Source organism: Stegodyphus dumicola, chromosome 2 (genome assembly GCF_044657685.1).
Source record: "Stegodyphus dumicola isolate Sdum_Otavi_A_Nest chromosome 2, ASM4465768v1".
Lineage (NCBI taxonomy): Eukaryota > Metazoa > Arthropoda > Arachnida > Araneae > Eresidae > Stegodyphus > Stegodyphus dumicola.
The window spans coordinates 175,571,446-175,593,108 of record NC_140769.1 but is presented as its reverse complement, the minus strand read 5'-3'; the positions used below and the strand labels follow the sequence as shown (position 1 = coordinate 175,593,108).

Genomic DNA, 21,663 nt, shown 5'->3' with positions numbered 1-21,663 from the left:
AATGGCAATCCGAGGATTTGCAATAAGATCTAAACTCGCTTTATCATTTCCGAACTGCTGAAATATTTGAAAGGAAAACTCTGTGATGTCTACAATTACTACTTTGAAATTATCATTGTTAATTAGGGCATTTCTTTCTCAGAGGTATTGAGGCAAGTGTGCGATATAAACTGGAGTTCCCTTCTTATGCTCTTTAAAGAAGAGCACCAATTCCTTAAAAGTGACATAATTTCTTAGCACTGAAAAAGCACTACATCATTTGGTTGTAATTTAGGATTGAGCTGAGTTGCGATACAGCATCCACTGACCTTTCTTTAATTCTGAATTTTGAAACTCTTTTTGTATAGGAATAATTTGATTCTATTTATTCAAGATGCAAAATATTTTAACACATCTGCTATGAAAAGTCATAAAACCCTGCTGTACTGTAGAGCATTCCGAATAACAGTTCTCCTTTTGTTGTTGTTGTTTATGCTTATTTGTCTGACAGCAACATCAACCCAAGTCCACCAAATTCCTTGTGGCAAGGAGCACTAGATTACGCCTGTCGTTGGCAACAGCCCTGAGCACCATTCACGTGACAGTACGATTTAGCTAAGTTCCGCCCCCAATTTTGATGGAGAGCACCCTGAGGGAAGGGTCCGAGGGTCTCCTACCCTTTTCCCCTTCCACCGAACCACACGAGAGTACTCTCGGGTCGCCGAATATTTAGAGTACCACCATGCCGCACCGACACGATACAATTACGAACATCCATGCCTTCTCTGGGATTCGGAACGACAGTCAGCGACTCTGACCACTGTACCGATTTGGAGGCTCTCCGTTTTCTTCATTAGGAAGGTTTTTCAAACTTGAGTTCTCAGTTTTCTCAATATATAAAATCTGAAATGTAAGATTGAAAGTCAATGTAAGATACAAAATCTGAAAGAAAAACACCAACTTAGCATTATAGGTTTGATTTCCTCATTTTAACTTCTTTACGTCACCTGCTTGGAATCCACACTGCGCCACTTGAAAACCTTAATCCCCACTGTATTACCTGCAGTGTCGTTAGCTCTTGTCCAATCATTCAAAATTTAACAAAGGATTCAGTTACGTAAATACGTTTTGCTGAAATGTTCACTAACGTTTTCCTGTCTCTCGCTGTGCAAATGCGTGCTGTTCATTCATATACTTCAGCCATTTTCTAATGATGGGATCCATTATATAAGATTGTGGAGGGTCCATTATATAACAGTCCATTGTAGTTATATGATCCATTATATAAAAGTCATCGCACCCAAAATGATACGTGAAGATGCTTATGCTTATCAAGAATATCCACGAATAAATAAATTAATTTGCTTTATCCAAGTCTGTCTGCATTATATCATCTTATGAATCTACATATTAAAGCTTTTCCAAGTAATTACAGAGGTAACATATCCTCGCTAATAGATAAACTCAAGGTCATCCATACAGAATTGCTAATACTCAAGTCATCCATACAAAATTATCACATGCATATGCAAAATTTAAAATATGAAGGGAAGAAACTGTAGAGACTTGGTCTTTATTTGTTGGTATAGATGCATACGGTGAAATTTGGATGTTGTTTCAAAATGGTTATTTTGAAGCAGAAGAGATAAAAATGAGCAATGCCCTCTCCGGGACTCGAACCACGTACTTCTCGAATAGTCACCGAGTGTGCTGACGCTTACATCTCGAAGGGATGCTAAGAAGGCGGGAGAAATACATTATATACCCTCTCTTTTAAGGGGCGACTGGGGGTTAGAGGACCCAATCGCTAAATCCTAGAGGTGGAGAATCATAATCCACCACCTTTTTTAGTTCGGTCGCCATTGTAGAGAAATTAGGTTTTTCGAAGCAGGAGACATGAAAAGTGAGCAATGCTCACCCCGGGATTGGAACCACGGACCTCTTGAATACGCGCCAAGTGTGCTGACCTCTACACCACGAAGGCATGGTAAGAAGGAGGGAGAAATACCTTACAATGTTAACAAATTACTAATTTAATTTGTCAATAGCGCTTTTAATTCCTCATTTTAATTTAGATACAACTCCCTTCAAAGAACTTTAACTGAGTCACTTACGTCATTAGTGTCTTCTGCAATGATTCGAAATGCTGTGAACTTTAATACAATCCCATTTAAAACTGAAAAAAATGATTCTGAGCTTATTTATAGGTCTTGCTAAAGTTCGCAGTTACTTTTATGTGCTTCCTCTTTTCTGGATAACACATGTCTTTTCGGTTAGCTGTATCTTCTATTATTTAGAATGCGATCATTTTATACATAGAACGCTTGGTGGTTGTCGCACCCACCAAGTGATGTGAAGAAAAGAAAACGTATCCTAAGAGATTAATTGTCAAGAAAAAGAGCTATGTTGTGATTATCCAACTATTTTATGCTCTTCCAAAATTCCATCTTGTCCCGACGCAATCTGCATGTATGTCACATCTGTCACCACTTTGGCTATGACTAAAAAGTTAATTGGTGACTTATGCTGCAAAATTAGTACATACATATATGAATCTATTCATCTAGAAATAGTTAATAATAAAATGTAGCTGCTAAAATTTTATAGACAGTTAAGAAAATTAAATACGGATTTTCTGATTGCCAATGACGAACTTTCTGAAAAATTTGACAGAATTTTAAGCTTTCGTAAAAATTTTAAAATAACATTACATCATCCAAGTATAGACACATTTGTGTATTTTCTTTTTCTACAAATAAAATTACACCTCCTTAAAAAAGATATTTTGTTCACCAAATGCGACTTCCTCTCAGAATTCGGCGTGCCTTGAGAATTCTGCTTATCGATAGCTCAAGAAGCAAGAAAATATTTGCACAAGTTCCGCTTGAAAAACATTGTAGTCTGTCCTTTGAAGTTATACATATTAATTCAAATATAAAGTCCCGCCATGTTTTTGTACATATTTCTATCTTGCAAACTGCACATAATTTAAACTTGGAATAAAATTTTTTGCCGAAATCTGAAAACGTAGGAGACACAGGATTAAACTTTTTATTCTAAACTATGTCTTTATTTGTTGGTATAGATGCATACTGTGCAATTTGAATGTTGTTTCAAGATTATACAGTTAGGCATTTGAAATTAATAGACTTTACGTAACATGGAGAAAGAGAAATTACGATTGACATGGAAGTAAGAGAAATTCTCTTCTAATAAACTGAATAGACAGATTCTGAAAGTAAATCTGAAAGTGAATGTGAATTCATTGACGTTAATAAAAATTCTAGCATAGTATAAGACAGAAAAGAAAAAAAAATCAGCGTGTGCAAAAAAGAGTTAAAAGAAATGGAGGATCTTTTTGTCGGAAACTGTTTGGTATTCATATTTCACATGGGAGACATAAACCGAAACAAACAGCACTATATTTATATATTTATTTGATGCACTATATTTATATATTTATTTTTTATGGTTAATTTATTTGATGGATTATACAATGCCATTCTTCTCTTATGTTTCTTATTTTTTGAACAATCTCAAATGTTTTTTAGGAATTTTCTTTTAGCCAAAAGGATTTGGCAAAACGAAATTAATTTCTGCCCTTCTGGGCAAGACGAAATTAATTTGCACAGAAGGGCCATTAATTTCGTTTTGGCATTTTGCATTGGTTCACTATAAAAGTCTGAATCATTTTTCAAATTGTTGCCACCAAATATTAGAGCCCTGTATTATGTTCAAAGAAATTAAATATTGTAACGAAGAATCTACATGAATGTATGTATGTTTCTCGCACTGTGAAGAAACAATGATACCTAGAGACATAAAATTTTTAATAACGTAGTTCTCCATTCGAATATGAGTATCTGAAAGTCCAAACTTGGAATTTATTTTATTATCTATTTTCTATTTTGTAAATCATTAAAATTTTAATTAACAAACTCAACGATTTCAAAACGTGCAATTGCAACACTGTACGAAAAAAAAAAAAAAACATTTTTATCTCCAGCGCGCGAGACTGTGGATCAGAAATTCTAAATGTATGCTCTTTTCAAATTTTTTGTGACATTGCTGTTGAAATGAATTTATCGTTTAAGAGCAAAGAACATGATATTTAATAAATAAAGTACCCCACAAAACGTTAAAAAAAAACGCTTCTTTGGGCATAATATAAAATCAGGAAACTTTCAGATTTTTTTCCTTTTTATTTCTAATTTTTTGAATAATCTAAAATGTTTTCTTAGGAATCTTCTTATATTTTAAGTATTATGGGTTGGCAACGCTAAAGATCTTGAAAAATGGTCTCGGAAGGATTGAGCATCATCACTTATTGACAGATTTAAGACTGAATTTCAGCAAATAGTTTCCAGTGTTGTGATTTCTAAAGCAGGAGATATGCCATATCCAGTTCAGTTCTTCAAGCTAGCTAGTATACAACTGCTTTCTCTGGGGCAGTCTGAAGTTAAGCGTGTAAATATATAAACTTAGGAACACTGATGAACTTAGAATAACATTATAGGAAATAACTGCAATTGTGTCAATAAACATGAAACAAAAGCTGTCCAAACGGCAAACAACATTTGAAAAATACTTTGTTAAAAATAAATGGATGAAAAGAAATAGCTCTATTAAAATTAACGACAAAGTATTTTCTGTTGTTTTGTAAAATGCGAAAGGATTTGAATTACACTATATGTATGTTTTAGTCTTAGTTGTAAGATTCTTGTAAGAGAACTTGGTGATTGAAATTAGAGAGAGATATCTTTTAAATGCTTTGCCATAACTCATTAATGCAGTTCATCACAATATATAGCTGAACACGGAGACATAGAACGAAGATCTGCCCTGGTTCATAGGCCAGATTTAGTAAGAAATAATAATTGCAAACAAATGTCTGACAGATCATTTCAAATTATGAGATACAGCACATCAAAGTAAGTTTGCAGTAAATTATGAAAGAACCCATGGAAAAATTTGCACCAAATTATAAAAGAACCCACGAAAAACGTTGTTAGAAATGGAGTAAAAGGTACTTCTAACGGATTCAGAAACGCGGAAAATATTGCAACAATAGTATTGTCGAAAACTTGACTACGTGAAATCTGTGGTTCTAATTCCATTGATCTGGCAAAATGGCTTTCATTCCAGATTAGTGGAATGATAATTCAATTAATCTGACATAACTGATGGCTTGTAGTCCTGAGAGCAAACAGCTTAGTTCAGTGTTCAAGTTTTAAAAACAGAGGTTGGTTAATATTAAAATTCCAACCCTAGGAAGCTTGAGAAGGAAGATTTTTAATTAAAACCATTTCCTTATTTGTTAACTGACATAAGTACGTAAGTGATAGTTTAGCATTGATAATTTGGTTTTCCTCAGCTACAGGATGTCTTAATTTAACTAATGCAAAACGTTTTACCAGTTTCAGTTTCCTTATCTTTTTTTTTTGAATTATGGTTCTCAGTTAATCACTCTATTAAGTATTGTCGATATTAAACGCTTGAGGACATACGTTTTGTTTTGTTTTGAGAAATGCTTGAAAAATGAGAATAGCTTAAAAGAAAAGGATGTGTTTTGTTACTGAGACGTTGTTTTGAAGCTATTAGATCCATCATTCAGCTGAAGATAATGTTTTTATCAGATTTCGGCATTTTGTTTGTTTCCTTTATTATAGTGCATAAATTTCTTGTGAGAAAAATTGAATTTCATGATGTTGTAATTTACGCATTATTTCAAACGCTTCTAATAGTGGTTTGTAATACTGTTTTCTAACATTCCGATTAATGAATGGTTTGGACATAAAATGTAATGTTCATAGTTTCTAGTTAATCTAAATTTGCATAGTGTTAAGAAATATTTTAAATGAAAGATTCCATAAATTTGACAAATTTTCCTTCATTTAGTTAAAAAGTATGAAAAACAAGTTTCCAAATATAATTATTAGAATAACCAATCCCCTTTTTAATCCATTTGATATTTACAAAGTTTCACAATTATTTCAGTATAATTTTTCTGCAATTATGGCATTCCATTTTCTTTAAGCTAATATAAACGCACAGCAATGCCGGGAGAAACACCCAAATGATTGCTAATGTTTTGTTCCTGTAAAATACCTTAAAATCTCACAGTCCTATTTTTGACAAATTTACTGATTATACATGCTTATTTATAAATACATGAAAAGCAAATAAGAGAAGAAAATAATAATAGGGGGACCGGAAAGTAATGTCGCTTTCTTACATTAAATTCAAACGAATACATTTTTAACAAGTTTTTATTTTTAATCAATAATATAATCACCCTCGTTATCAACAACCTTTTGCCATCTAATGTGCAGATTTTCAATCCTGGACCGATAAAAATCAATTGGTTTTTGAGTAAAATATCTCAAGAGGACATTTTGGACATCATCCAAATTTTCAAATATTTTGCCACTAAGAAAATGTTGTAGGGATCCAAATAAATGGAAATCCAATGCTGCGATATCGGCCGAGTATGGTGGGTGAGTATGGCAGTACCTCCCACCCCAATTCATTAATTTTTTCCAGTGTTCGTCTAGCACGGTGCGGTCTTGCATCGTCGTGTTGCAGAATGACGCCTTTTCTGTTGACAATTGATATTTTTCGATTAAAGATCGGTTCATTCCATCCAATTGTTTACAATAAAGGTCTGCTTTAACAGTTTGTCCAGGTTTCAGCAATGCAAAATGAACAATTCCGCGAATACTCCATCAAACACCCAAAAGCGCCTTTTCGGGCTGTAAACCCGTTGTAACCTTTATTAAAACTGCCTTTGGAGTTTTGGATTATCATATAGGACTTATTTTTTTGTCTCCACTAATCAAACGATCAAAAAACGGTTCTGCGTTGTGCCGTTGAAGCAATACGTTGCATGCGATGAATAGGTTGGCTTTGTTCTTTTCGGATAAACTATAGGGGACTCAAACACCTGATTTGCTTATTTTTCCATTCTGCTTTAAATGTTCTTGGATGGTCGATCAAGGTTGGTTAAGAGTGTTTGACATGGATTTGCTTCCACTTCTGCCCTTAGCATGTTGTTGTCGACATGTTCAGAAACGACATTACTTTCCGGTCCCCCTATTACTTTAGTTAATAAAGTCAAAAGTGTTTAAACAATATTAAAAAAAAAACATGTAAAAATTCAATTTTAAAATTTGACAGATAAAATTTAAGAGTAAATTTTGCTTGAAATTCCAATATTTCTGAAAGAGACTCTGAAAGAGAACTACCACCAAAAACTTTGAAGTTTGATTAAGAAAGATAAATATATACTTAGATAAGTGACAGGCAAATAGACGGTATACGATTTTTGTTACTTTTGAAAAATAGTTCGAGACTCTGACGCAAGCGCAATATATTTTGTTGGCCAGAGAGTAATTTCCTTTTTTACAAATGGGTAGCGTTATGTTCGTTTTGTTATTCTTATGTCAATTTTTATATTTTTTTTTCTTTTGAGGTTTGGCAGCTGAAACTCTTAGACTTCAATAGAAACAAATTCCGCGTATTTTTGATTAAACTGTTAGTTTAGGTTAATTTTAACATCGTGTGAAAAAATAAACTTTTTCGAAATATTGTACTTTTTCATTTTCATAAAGGCAAGAAAGCGGCTGAGGTTCATGAAGAGATACCTGATGTTTATGGTACTGATTGTTTGACAGCATGCATGTGTGAGAATTGGTTAAAAAATTTCGCACTGGAGACTTTTCACTTGAAGTTTTTTAGATATTTCTCCCGCCTTCTTCGCATGCATTCGTGGTGTGGTGGTCTGAGCGCTGGGTGCGTATTCCATAGGTCCATGGTTAGTTATTTAGTTAGTTCTAAGCACTGGCCCTCAGTCCACCTAGCAGGCGAAACCTGCCATATGGCTATGAGGGGACAGGCCAAGCCACATAGGCATAACAACTCCCCCTCCCCCCGAAAAAAAAAAGTAAAGTAGATACATACATTGCAAGCACTCCCGGTGAATTAGTACATAAATACGTCGTTTCCATTTCTGACTTTTTTTCTGAAGTTTAAAATCTTTATAAGTTTTACTTTCAATTAGTTATTATTATTCAAATTAGTTATTATTCTTAATATTATCAAAATTCATATTAAATTTATAAGTTACCTCAATTATTTCTGTTTTCAGTAAGATTTTCTGCTTTGTTATATCTCGATATATCTCGATACCAATATTCTTCTAATTCTCATTCACCGCTTGCATAATATCTCCTACAAATTTTCTAAACAATTTGTAATTACTAAATAAATCCTCAAACTTCGCAAATTTATATTTTTCTCTCACACTTCCAGTCAGGCAACAGTCCTCGACGAAATGCTTTGAATCGCCGAATTTATTACCAACTTTACATGTATCATTTTCCTGGAGGTGGAACCTTTTTAAGTAAGCAGGGAACATTCCATATGCAGTGAGAATTTGATTAACATCTGCATCTCCTAAAATTCCCATTTTGTTGCTAATTTTTAAACATTTTAATAGTTTTTGTTTCTTTCAGAGAGATCCCATAAATTTTTACAGTCTCTAACAAGCTTGTCATATATTATAGTACATGTCTTCTTTTTCGAATCTTGAATAAAAACCTTTTCGGTCCCAACCCCCAGGGAGGCTTCTTTCGCTAGAGCATCCGCTCTCTCATTCCCATAATGACCAGCGTGAGCTTTGATCCAATGTAAATTCAAAATATGCTACTTTCGTAGTTCTAAATATATACGTATTATTTCATTAACAATATTATTCTTTTGAAAGGGGCGAGAGAGCGCCATAAGAGCAGATAAGGCATCTGAGTATAAATTAATGTAATAGGTCCACGGTTCGATTCCCAGTGAAGGTGTTGCTAATTTTTCATCTCTCCGGCCTCAGAATAACCAAATATCTCCACAAGTTGACCACTGTTCTGGCCGACCTTCCGAAGTTGATGATGAGAAAATTAAACCCATAACAGAAACGAATATTCATATAACTATGCGAAATATTGCAAAAAGGTTAAGTGTTTCACATACAACAATTTAAAATCACATAAGATGTCTTGGACCCGTTAAGAAACTCGATATTAGGTTCCACATGACTTGAAAGAAATTCATTTAACGCAACGAATCAATATTTGCGATACGCATTCTAAACATAATGCAGTCAAATCTTATTTTGAAACGAAATATCACTGGTGATGAAAAATGGATCATATACAATAACATTAATGGGAAAACATCATGGTGTGAGCATGACGAACCAGCACAAATCATATCGAAAGCTAAATTGCATCAGAAAATGATCATGCTTGAATTAGGTGGGATTACAAAAATGTCGAGTATTTTAAGCTGCTGCCAAGCAGCCAAACGATCAACTCAGATGTTTAATACCAACAGCTTATGAAAATAGAGAAGGCAAGCAAAGAGAAAAGATCAGAATTAATCAAGTCGCAAAGGAATCGTGTTCCACCACGACAACACTAAGCCTCCTACATATTTAGAAATATGCACGAAATGATTAGAGTTTGGGTCGGGAAGTGATGTCGCATCCTCTATAGAGCCCCATACATTGTACCATTGGATTAACATTTATTTCGAGTTTTATAAAACTTCTTAAACTGCAAAATTTCAATAATAACGATGACCACAATTCGCACTTGGACTTGGCTGAGTTTTTTGTTGATAAAGATCGTAAGTTCTATGAGTGCCGAATCATGAAGTTACCAGAAAGATGGCAAAAGGTGGTCGAACAAAATGAAAGATATTTGATTAACTGAAGTTCCTTTTTTGTATAGAAAAAAATGAGTTTTATTTCCAACTAAAAAAATCGAAGTTATTTACTTAACCCGATACCTAGCATAACTGAATTGCAGGATTATTGCAAAACGATGTTATATTTTTAAATGTAAATATCGTTTTAACAAATTTATGAGGAAAAACGCATTCTATACATATGTGCTGTCGTTAGGTAAGTGGTTAACACATTCATCTGAGTAATGGAAGATAAGTGGTAGGAAGTATGACGAGCGTATCGCTGAGTTTTCTCGTTTCCCTCCGTCGAAAATATAAATATCTTCACAAATATCAACTTCATTGTTGGTGATCGAAAGATTTCGAACCCTTTTGCTAATTTCAGAGTTTTTCTAGTTATTGGAGATTAAACTCCAAATTCTTTTTCTCCAGTACAGGAGATTTGGCTTTATAATGTTTAACTTGAACATCTCTGAAGAAATATTAGTTTTTATAATGAAACAGTTTAGTTTCTGTTTAAAATAGAAATTATATGCAGGGACAAAGTTTAATTATGCGCGACAAAAAACAAACAATTAGCAAATAACATTCAAATTTATTTTGTCAGATATGTGTATCAAAGAAATGTCAGATAAATTTTCAGGTAAATGTCAGATAAATTGCGAGATAAATACCAGATAAATTTAATGCACGGACGTTTAGTTATGAAGGTACAAAAGATGATTTTCAGTCAAAATTTCGATTTTTATTATTTTAAAGAATACATCTTTAGCTATCAAATACAAGTTTTTGCTTGTTGATAGGTTAATTAGAACTGAAGTTATAAGCATTTTTCTGTAGTGGGATAAACCGGAAGTTCCAATATTCTGGGCCGGAAGTGAGAGTTTAAATAGACATACCTATTTAGAAACTTTATCATCAAGATTTTGTAAATTATAAACCTTCGTACTAAGTTTAGATATTTTGTAATACATTTTAAGAATCTGGCGGTAGTTTTTTCCCTTAATTTCGTATTTAGTTTGGCGCAGAGGGTATTCGACGATGAATGGACGTGTTACTGCTTTCTCGATTAGCGTTGACAAAGTGCTTGATTCGAAGGCTATGTCACATTTTTGCATCATTTGCAACAAAATAAACAAAATGGAATGCAATATTCAGCACGACATGTAGTTTATAATATATATAGCGTAATATAATTGTTCTGCAAATTATAAAAAAGCAGCTGGTGTATAAAAAGTATGGAAGCAGTTGGTGCTTATCCGCTTTTTGAATGACCTATTAAATTACGAAAGCTGAAGTACACGGAGTATTATGAGGATGGGGATTCTAAGCGGTTTTTAATTGGGAAAAATATTAAATTTTTAATTGGGTAAAGATTCGGTCAAGAAACTGGAATGCATTGGACATGTACAGAAAAGGGTTGGTAGTAGACTACAAAAGGTAAAAAACTCTACTCCTGGATTGAAAGGAAAAGGTAAACTGACTAATTCTTTTATTGATAAACTGCAGAATTAGGGATTGCAATTAAAAGTAATGTTGGAAACTTAATTGAGATGCAGCAGGCTGTACTAGCTGCTTGTTCCATCGTAGCTTTTCTTCGAAGCCAATGCCCTCCCCAATCAACGAGTTGGTGCAACAATGAATGTGCGATTGCAGAAGAGCTTGGTTTGGTTTGGATTATTTAATTATGGCAAAGCACACTAGGGCTATCTGCCTAAGGGGAGGGATGCCTTTGTGGAGGACTTTCTAAGGGAAACTGGCTGTGATTGCAGAAAAGAAAAAAATCAGCCAAAAACCACTGGTATACCAACATATATTTTGAATTTAATTAAACCTACATATATGGAGTTATTAAAAAAGTGCTTACATGGCAAAACTCAAAATATCAAGGAACGTTTTACTGGCATTTTATTGCAAATTGTTCCGAAAGAAACATTCATAAACTCGCGAACATTAATGTTTGGAGCATATGTAAGTGTTGTGTTATTTAATGTTATTTAATGATGTATTTATAGGTTTGCTTGAAGCATTTTCAAGGTTAGGTATGTGTCCTGAATTTTACACTGAACAGGGAATTCGAAAACTTGATAAAGTGCAAAATCATGACTCTTGGCGGCATTCCGCAAGCTTTACAAAAACCCAAAGAAAAATATTACGCTTTGTTTCAAAGAAAAAGCGCAATGTGTGTAAAAAAAAACAAGGTGTCAATTACAAAGCAGGGGATTTTAATTATCAAGGATGCTTTTTTTACTAAGAAATTGTTTTATGAAAACTGTAAACTTGTTTTCTGAAAAATGTTTTTCTCTGTAAATATTGCCACTGATAACAGACATAATTCAAAATTTTATGGATAAAACTAAATGATACTTTCTATGCATGTTTCATATAACCTGATGTATGATCTGAAACGGAAGATTTTAGAAATATTAATTAGAAGTTGAATTGTTACTTTTTATTTTTAGATTTTGGATGCAATAATAGGAAAATATGCAGTAAATACTATATATTTTGACATATCTCAAGAGCATATGAGTATTTCTTAATTATTTTGCTTCATTGCATACAAAACAAGTGTAAATATAAATACAAATTAAAAAAACTGCATATTTATATATACATTGTTCACCGTAGTTGTTGCCATAAAGGCAAAATTTAAGCAAAGATTATCATTTTTTTCATTATTTTTCAAAATCAAAATTACTTAGCATTACGTTTTAAGCTGTTTTCGCTCATTAATATGCTTATCTTCAAATTAATACGTTTATAGTTAAAATAAAAATCATTTTTTAAAAAATGGTATCCGAACGAGGTCGGATACCTTAAAAAGAAACAAAGTTGACTTTTACGTGCATATATATTTCGTGAAACAGCTTAAATAATATTTAAATCAAAAATACAAATACCAGAATGTATCTAAATTAAAGTTGAAAATATAGTGTGCTGATTAAGCCTGTATGATTTTGGAAATTGTTTTAACTCATCTCATTAAAACCACGTGAATCTTCATTTTTATTGTACCGCTCTAAAAGTTAATCAGCATCAAAATCTTAATAGAGAGGAGCTATTTATTGCTTTAAAGTGGTTTCCTCAAACTGTTAAAACATCCATCGCTGACTTTTACATCTGCTACATGAAAATTTGCAGAGTGTGTTTGTTCACTAACAAGCTAAGAATTGCGCCTTCAGGAGGATTAACGCTAAGAAACTGGAGTATAATAATTACAGTTAATAAAAAAATTAAAAAAGATAAATAGATTATGAATTGATTTTTTATCTCTTTTTATTCTGTTAGAATCCACTCTCATTTTTATCGTTTATGTTGTATTATGTTTTTCTGCTGGAAAACGAATGTTTTATTCAATAGATGTTTAAGAAAAGAATGAATGGATGAAAAGAGTGACAAGAGGATTTTAATTTCCTTATTTAACAGATCTATTGTTTAAGGAAGTAATGTTTACATAAGGAAAATTTAATTTCTTCCTGAGGAAAAAGTAGTCTTTTAGAAACTTTATATGATATTTATATCGAAAAATGCCTCAGAATAATTCTACGCACAGGAATGGATTGGGGTGTAATTACTCATTTAATTTGTTTCTTTTGTTTGCTCAGCTACGTGTCAGCAAATAATGGAACACGTTACCTTACAGTTAAAAGAAGTCTTCGTAAGTAAAATATGTTATTTATTATTTTAATGTTCTTAATTTGTAATATAAATCTCATTTTATAAAAAATATAAAAAGATAAATAAAATTAAAATAAAGTTGTTATATTCTGAGATCGGATTCCAAAATCGTTTGAAATTTTTTCATAAATAATGAAATATATGCCATTTGTATCAACAAAAATACGCATTATTATTATTATTATTTTGTTGTTATTTTGCCATGGTTTGCGCGTGTTCTGTAAATTATGTTTGCATCAATGTACAAAGATTTTCTTCTTAGCCATTCAATTTAAATCATTCAATTTCCTAAATCAGAAAGAAATAAAAAAATAATTTAGTAAGAATAACCTGATGGAGTGAAGCATTCAAGAGACACATCTGCGCAAATTTCAGACAGTCATTTTTTTAAAAATTAAAATTTTGGGCTCTGTAATCAAAATTTTTTACTCCTTGCAGCTCCGTCATCCGTCATCTAGTACTCAATAACAGATTACCGTGGGTGTAACACGTAAAATATCTTGATTCTATATCTTACCCTCTAGCAAATCCACGTTACGGAGAGCATCGTTTTGATGGGAAGCTCCGCCACAATTGATGCGACTGTGGTACCGTGTAGCCACAGAAAGAATTATTCTATATCGTGCTTAAATTTGGAGAATTAAACTATTGTCATTTGCGTTATCTGTTAATAACCGTAAAGTAAACACATTTATTACCAGTTTGTGAGTAACTATCTGCTGCAGGTGTCCAAGTTCTTGCGGTATTAACTCATTCTGGACATAAGAGTCGTAAGATAAGTAGTTATTATTTGGTTACACAAGTGTGTCAGTCTCTCATAAAGTTTAGGCTTTCTAAACTCATACAGATTTTGGTTTTGAGAGACGTAGAGTAATTGAGCTTTGTCATTTGTTGCGCCTCGGCAGCTTTCTGAACATTCATCTTGATACTCCTCAGCGCTGCACCAGTGGCCAAGAGGCCGTATCAGCGGTCGTCTGACTCGAGTTCGAACCCAAATGAATGCGCTGGCTGAATAGCTATTATTCGTGTTTTCTCCATGTATAATCGTCAATACCCCACAGTTTTCCTTAGAACGTTCTCCAAGAAGGCCTCCCTTCCTTTAGGCAGAGAGTCCTTGTTTGATTTCCCATATCTAAATAGAGGTTCGAATCCCGCGAACGGGCTGGCTGCATGGGCGTTTTCGTGGTTTTCCCCATGTGTAACGTGTATACGAGCCAGTTTCCCTTAGAAAGTCCTCCACGAAAGGCATCCCTTCCCTTAGGCAGATAGCCCTAGTGTGCTTTGCCATAATTAAATACACCAAACACACCAAACACCCATATCTAAATAACCTAATCTAATCTGATAAGCCTAGGCAAGTAAATAATAATGTCTGTTACACCTAATAGTTAAAAAACTGAATATGATACCCGGTAGTGGATTTTCTTGTTCATCTTTTAACCGGTTGAGTTGTATATCATTCAACAGAAGTGTCATCTTTGCATTGATGTTAAAGGATAAACACAGTTAAAGGAGCAAATCATGCAAGTGAAGTTTATACAATAGTTCTGATAATGAGATTTCTTGGCCAAGATACTAACTCAACGTAGCGGATGGCTAACCAGTTGCTAGTGCAAGCAAAAAAAAAAAAAAAAAAAAAAAAAAAAGTATCAGTAACGAGACATCGTCGTTTGGATTATTCTAATAACTAAGTTTTTCACACACAACTACTAGCACTTCGTGCTGCTCTATGTTATGCAAATAGGTACTTTATAATAATTCGATTATTTATAGTGCTTTTTTACTGTATTAATTGTACGAAATAGACAAAAAGTTTTGTAAACTTTCTTTGAATGTAAGACCTCGTTTACATTAGTTTGATACTTGGTCGTGAGATATTATTATTAATGATCTTACAAGCTACTTAGCTATCATATGATTATTCAAATAGGAGAAAAATCTGACTACCTTTACCTGTTTCATATTTAAAACGAAAAACACAGCAACATATCTTGACTAAATGGCAGGAGCATTAACAAGTCGGGCAAAAGGACTCACCATTTCTTCCTAAAGTACCTTTTTTTTACAATGTCGTTTATCGACATTGTGTGGGGAAGAAACTTCGATTATTTTGATTGTAACATTACCAGATAATCTCATTTAAAGCCACCTTCTCCAGCAAGTTGAGCAGAATGGACATTCAGCATTATAAAGTAATGAAAATGCCCTCATGAAAAGAAGCAAGGCCATGTCCCATTGCGCAAATTTGTATTCAGATTTTTATCATCATTAATAAAATAATGCATTTTCAGTGTTTTCTGCTGTACTAATGTTTATTTAAATTACATTATTAAAGTTTATTTAAATGAATTGTACTGCGCCTAATGTTTATTTAAATTACTTTTAATTTAACTTGATCTTTATAAACTTGTAGAGGTACTGCAATTTTGAAGTTGTAATTGTATACTTTTGGTACTAAGATTGGTGTTTTAGTTAATGCCATAGAAAAGCCATATTTTATAATAACAGTCTCGGAAAGATTATAGTCCTATTTTATATTTGTTTATTGGTATTGACAATAATATAGTGATAGTCACTAACATTTATAACAATAATTTACTCATCATAACATATTAGACATTGTATTTTATTAAATTTGGTTTAAATTTCAGTTGTTGTAATTTGCCGTCATATAGCTGGCAAATTCCGTTCTCAGTAGCATTCCATATTGTTTCTTTATGAATTTGAGCATCATTTTGTAAAAGTTTTAAGAAAAATAATTAACTAGTCTGAAATTATTAAAGTGTTAATTGAGTAAGCCCTAAATGGGTTGTGCTGGAAAATGTATATTTGTGGTATTATTGCTTGAATTGTTTTTTTAAAATTTTATGTATGTTGAGTCTGACATAATGTAAGAGTTTTCCCTTGCCTAATTTCATATTACTTTATTGTCAACAACAAACTGTCAACAATCGATTGTCAACAATTGTGTATCATGTTTTAAATTTTTCTAAGTAGTCTTTACAGTCCTGGATTCATTTTACTCTTCTCAATGTAATGTTTTTGATTTTGTTTTCATTGATCACCTAGCCTTCCATTTCAGACTTTGCTGCGGTTTAAATTACGTATAGCTTTCCTCTGACTGGACGTGAACAATTGCTTACTTTACATAGCTTGAAAAGCTATTTAATGGTTGGCGTAAGTATGATAATTACTTGATTAAAATGGGGCAACGTGCAGAAATTTCACTAAAAAGATTCCAGAAATAAACAATAATAGTCTAATGTCAGTTTGCTTGAAAAATGTCTTATTTACTTTACCCTCGTTAATATAAACATGCCAGATTATTTATGAATTGAATTTCTTTGTTTCATTTCGAATATCGAACTCATAAAGATACATGTCAGAATTATCAAAACCGAAGCTTTCAGAATCAGATATACATTTTGCACTTACGATCTCTGTAGAAAATATTAACTTTAGATATTCTAAAGTACGCAATTCTTGATATTTTGTTCCAGCGAAATCATATGCTGAAATTACTGTAAAGGGCAATTACTTCAAATATTAATATTCAGATGATTCTATAGTTTAAATATTAAATGGAGAGCAATACGGATAAATATTGAATAATGAATAAACTAAGTAAAATTATTTCAGTTAGACTTACTAAAGCATAAATTTAAATCTAAATTAATGTAGAATTGTTGTATATAACTTAAATTGCTTTTTTGTGCTTTGGAGGGCTTAGTGCAAAGAATTTGAAAATGGTTTGAAAGAACATACCTCTTTGTGCAAGGCTGTCGAATGGGTAGGTGTTCTGAATTTAGGGAATCTGAATAATATACGAGTATATATATATATATATATGAAATCATTCCAGGTGGTGATGTGTATACAGAAGCTTTGGAAAAAGTTTTACGTTATATCTTTAGCGCCATTTATTATTGTTAGGATTGGTTTTGGAGATGGAAAAGGAATAATAAACAGCAGACTGCCTACGGGGCTATTATTTCCTAAGCGTTGTTTCATCTAATGTCGTTCATTCACAGCCGCGAGCGGGGATAGTGGCAGAAAAGGTTAGTTTCTTCCAGGGCGAAGTAGTTGGCATTATTTGTTCCTTGCACCCGTGATTCTAACGAGTATATCACATATAAGGCCGCGCGTCGCTCTAAAAGAGATTTTCCCGAGCAACGATTTTTTCCATTATTAATTTGAAGGGAAGGCTTCTAACCGAAATAATATAGCTCGACGATGTGTTGCATGTGCTTACCTGGCACACTGTAGGAAGCCGGGGAGAATATTTTCCTACAGTTTTGTCTCATGTAGGAGAGGAAAAACGGAATAGACTTCCGCGTGATCTTCAAGATGTTAACCAATCAAATTTGCTGGAAGCGGAGTTTCCCGGAACTATTTCTTTTGAAGCGCAGTTGGGGTTAGCTAGCAAGTTTGATAACGATTTAATTGACCTTCGAGTGTGGGTGTGACATAAGACTCGACCAGTGTAAGATGACACGAGACATGAGGGCGTCAAGTATCAGTTGTGATTAATACTTAAAAAAAAGAGATGAATAGTGAAGATTTTGTCATAAAAGGGAAGAAGAAAGACGCTGAGTTCGGAGATGTCCTGACGAGTTTTTACAAAAGGAAGAAGCAACAAAAGGACAAGCAAAAGTAAGCCTGACAGCTCTAATTTGGGAAGATTTAGAGTCTCTGTTTCCGATGAGCAAGATAGTGATAGTGACGGAGGACGTGGCCACCACCCCTTTACTATTAAGTTAATTAGCATATAGGGCCACGTCCGCCCTTATCCAGAGTAAAGCCAGAGAGGCCACATGGGAGGCTTGCACAAGACGCCCAAACCCAACGCCTGGACTATCCGGTTGGCAGTTCCGCGAACCAAATGCCGCCTGGTAGACACCCGTCCAAAGTGCCCGGGTCCAGTGATTATTGAATCTTCAAAAATAGCATTGTACATGGCTAAACAAGGGCAGATATACATTAGTAGTTATTTACATGCTTCTGAGGGACTCCTCGAGTGATGTGTTTGTTTAATTATGTTTAAACTTGCTGTGGGCAATCTAGACATGAATTTGAATATATTTAGCCCAGCCAAAACCAATTAGGAAATTTCAATAATATCGAGCAGGATTTAATAAACAGTTTTCTTCTGATATGCCGTATAGCATACTTACTGCCTGGTAAAATATTGGCCGCTCTGGCAGCCGTCCTGCAGAGATCAGCGATGCAGAAAAGTGTTTGAAAGAATGACTGGTTCAGGAATTTGATTAAATATGCTACGTTTGGATTTTCAGGGTGAATTTTATGCCCGGCATCGTTAACGTCTTCCTTTGTCTTAGGTATAGATGACAGTTAAGTTTTGCCTGCGGAAGTGAAGTAATTAATACACAGCCCGTTGGTAATTGTTGTGATAAATCTGAATGCCCTATTTCTTGATATGGATTTTATCGTTCTAATTTTGAAAGCAGTAAATCCTAGACTTTAAACTTGGTATAAATCTATAGGTACTTGACAGAAGTATTAAATAGTGCTGTTTGTATGCGCTTTTGAGAAATACTGCGTAAACAAAGAGTTCTGTTGAAGGGTTAATTCATATGAAACTAAGATGTATATAGATTAGCTTATAATATTGTAAATTAAATCTTTAAATATGTCAACTTAATACACCATCTTGCAGCTCATTAAAGACTAAAGTATTTATTTGGAAACTAGTCGATGGTCAAATGTTTAATACTAAATTGAAAAAGCCAAAGAAACAGAAATAAACCAGATAATATTTACTATTAATTCCTTGGTACAATTGACTAACGAAAACGACGTAAGCAGAACTACTTCTTCGAGAACAAATACAACAGATATAGCTTGGAATTCTAAAAGCAGGTAGTGCTGATTATACTGCATCTGTGAGTTGATGAATAGCAACTTCTGTCAATACATATTAAAAATATTATGTAATCAAGGATTTAGCCTTCAGCCAGCTACAAGAACAGTATGGATTCCAGCTTTGGACAGTTAGTAAATACCGAAAGTTCAGTCATGTAAAGTTGTATCTATTCTCAGTGTACGAGGTTCTGTTACGCATTTATCATTTATGTTCCGAGCACATCTATCATGCAGAATTTTAAAGAATGAATACTTCGTGTATTTGAAATCAGGAGACCTTTTGTTCCATTTCTTACTTTACTCATGCGTTTACTGCGATTTCGTCCTATCTAACACGTCCTATTGTTGATCGTACCAAATTCATTAAAAGCCACGGATCGTTTGTGGGCTCAACAAATGAACTTTGGCAGCATGCTTAACTGCACGGAAATAATTATACCAAATGCACATTTAAGATTTCTTCTTTCTTGTGCTAGCGTGTACTCCGATAGCCATTATCGCATAAGATGGCTAAACAGCATAATGTTTTATATTCATTACCCGGTCGTTCGTTACTCGAAGTTCGAAGTGAGCTATAATTATAATTATTTGAGCTTTGTACTTTGAATTATGTGTACAATAGATATGATTTTGATAGTTTTTGTATTTCGTAGTATTGCGACTTTGATGATCAGATGCTAAGTGCAAAATGTAAATACATACAATTTCCTACATAATTAATTCCTTAATTTTATTAATAGCGTTGCTGAAAACTGAAAACTTTTAGAAAATAAATGATCATTGCCTACAACTGTGTGTATAAATTTATTCCCTTTTAATAATTCGTTTCTTCTTCTCCTGAAATAAAATTGTATATTACTTCGTTTTTTATTAAGTAGAGTCTACTTACTGAAAAACCAAGTAACATATAGTTACAGTGTATGGAAAAATACTGAAAATTTCGAATTTGAAGCGCTATAAACAACATATTAAACAATTAAAGATACGCAGTTGTACCATGTAGAAATATTGAATGAACTTATAATAATATTTTTCCCATTTTAATTCTAGTATCTCCGTTTAAAACTGTCTGTTACGGCAAACTCGGCTGTTTCTATAATGGACCACCATTTTACAATCCGGTACTTCGACCAATCAGTTTATCTCCTTTTCCACCGGAGTTGTATCTTACAACGTTCTCATTCTACAGTAGGCGAAACAGGCAAGAACCTTATATATTCACACCTTTCAGTTTAGAAGCAGTTCTGAGTTCATCTTTCAATGTCAGTTCTTGGACAAGGATCATTATTCCTGGTTTTTTGGATGGAGAGTTAGCGACCACTTTTTTGCAAGTAAGTAATCAATACTTTATTTAAAACTTTTTCCCGTGGGCTATAGGGGCCAATGTTTTATGTATTAAGGTAATTTATGCAGCTGTTTTTACAGGAAGGAGCCGAAAAACAAATCAACAGGCTCCTACACTTCCTACTCCATATTTAAGAGTAAATCTCCACAATTTACTGAAGTTTCTTGAAACACATTTAAAATAGTAAACGTGCGGGAAGTACACTGCGGAAAAAAAACAGGGCCGATTGACGAAATTGATGCGTTTTTTATGTTCTGAAATCGCGACTTAGGATATTTATTAGATTTACATATTTCATTGTTATAATATAAGGATTTTGACACAAAATCGCACTTTTTCTGAAAAGACGCCAGTTTTTTTCCATATTTGGATTCTACTACTCGAATTATGCCAAACTGCCAAGTTTCGTAAAAATCGCACGAGTAGTTAAAAAAAAATGAGCTTTAGAAGTTTTAGCTCCTCAATGTTAATTGAATTTGATATATATTTATTAATATCTCTTTTTTTTATTAAACTTACTTAATTCCTTCTTCCAGAGTTCGAAATTTAGGTTCATTCCAAATATAATTCGCCCATTTTTAATGATTTATTTTTAAAATTTGTATTTTAAAGTATTTTTTATAAATTTTTCGAAAACCTTTTTAACATCATCTTGAAGTAGATGTATTTCCAAGCATACCTGCAAAAAGTTACAGTTTTTTTATTCAAGCCTTTCTATAATATACGTGAATTTACATTTTGGCGCGTTTTGAAATTTGGCATACAGTGGATGATCGCTTAACGAACAATTCGGACTGCGAACAAATCGGACAGTGAACACTTTCAGGAAAGATTTTTGTGTTCGGACAACGAACACATATTCGGATAACGAACTAAAACGAATTCTAACGAACACCTCTCGGCTCTCGGAGCATGGTTGACAAACCCAACGAACCAAAAATCGTTTTTCATCTCTCTTGAATTATGTTGCTCGCCTACTAAACTTCAAAGTTCTATATAGGAAATAAAATTTTTTCCATTAGACTATTTATTTATTTACA

General features: G+C 33.2%; 1 protein-coding gene across 1 annotated transcript in view; it reads left to right on the top strand.

Annotated features, from left to right (window-relative positions):
- The window catches only part of LOC118186974 (uncharacterized), a 173,883-nt gene that overhangs the window by 119,848 nt on the left and 32,372 nt on the right, over nt 1-21,663 (top strand). The window contains exon 17 of the mRNA XM_085810247.1: nt 20,329-20,609. Coding sequence (XP_085666373.1) covers nt 20,329-20,609 — 281 coding nt within the window. The remainder of the gene's footprint in view (nt 1-20,328; nt 20,610-21,663) is intronic.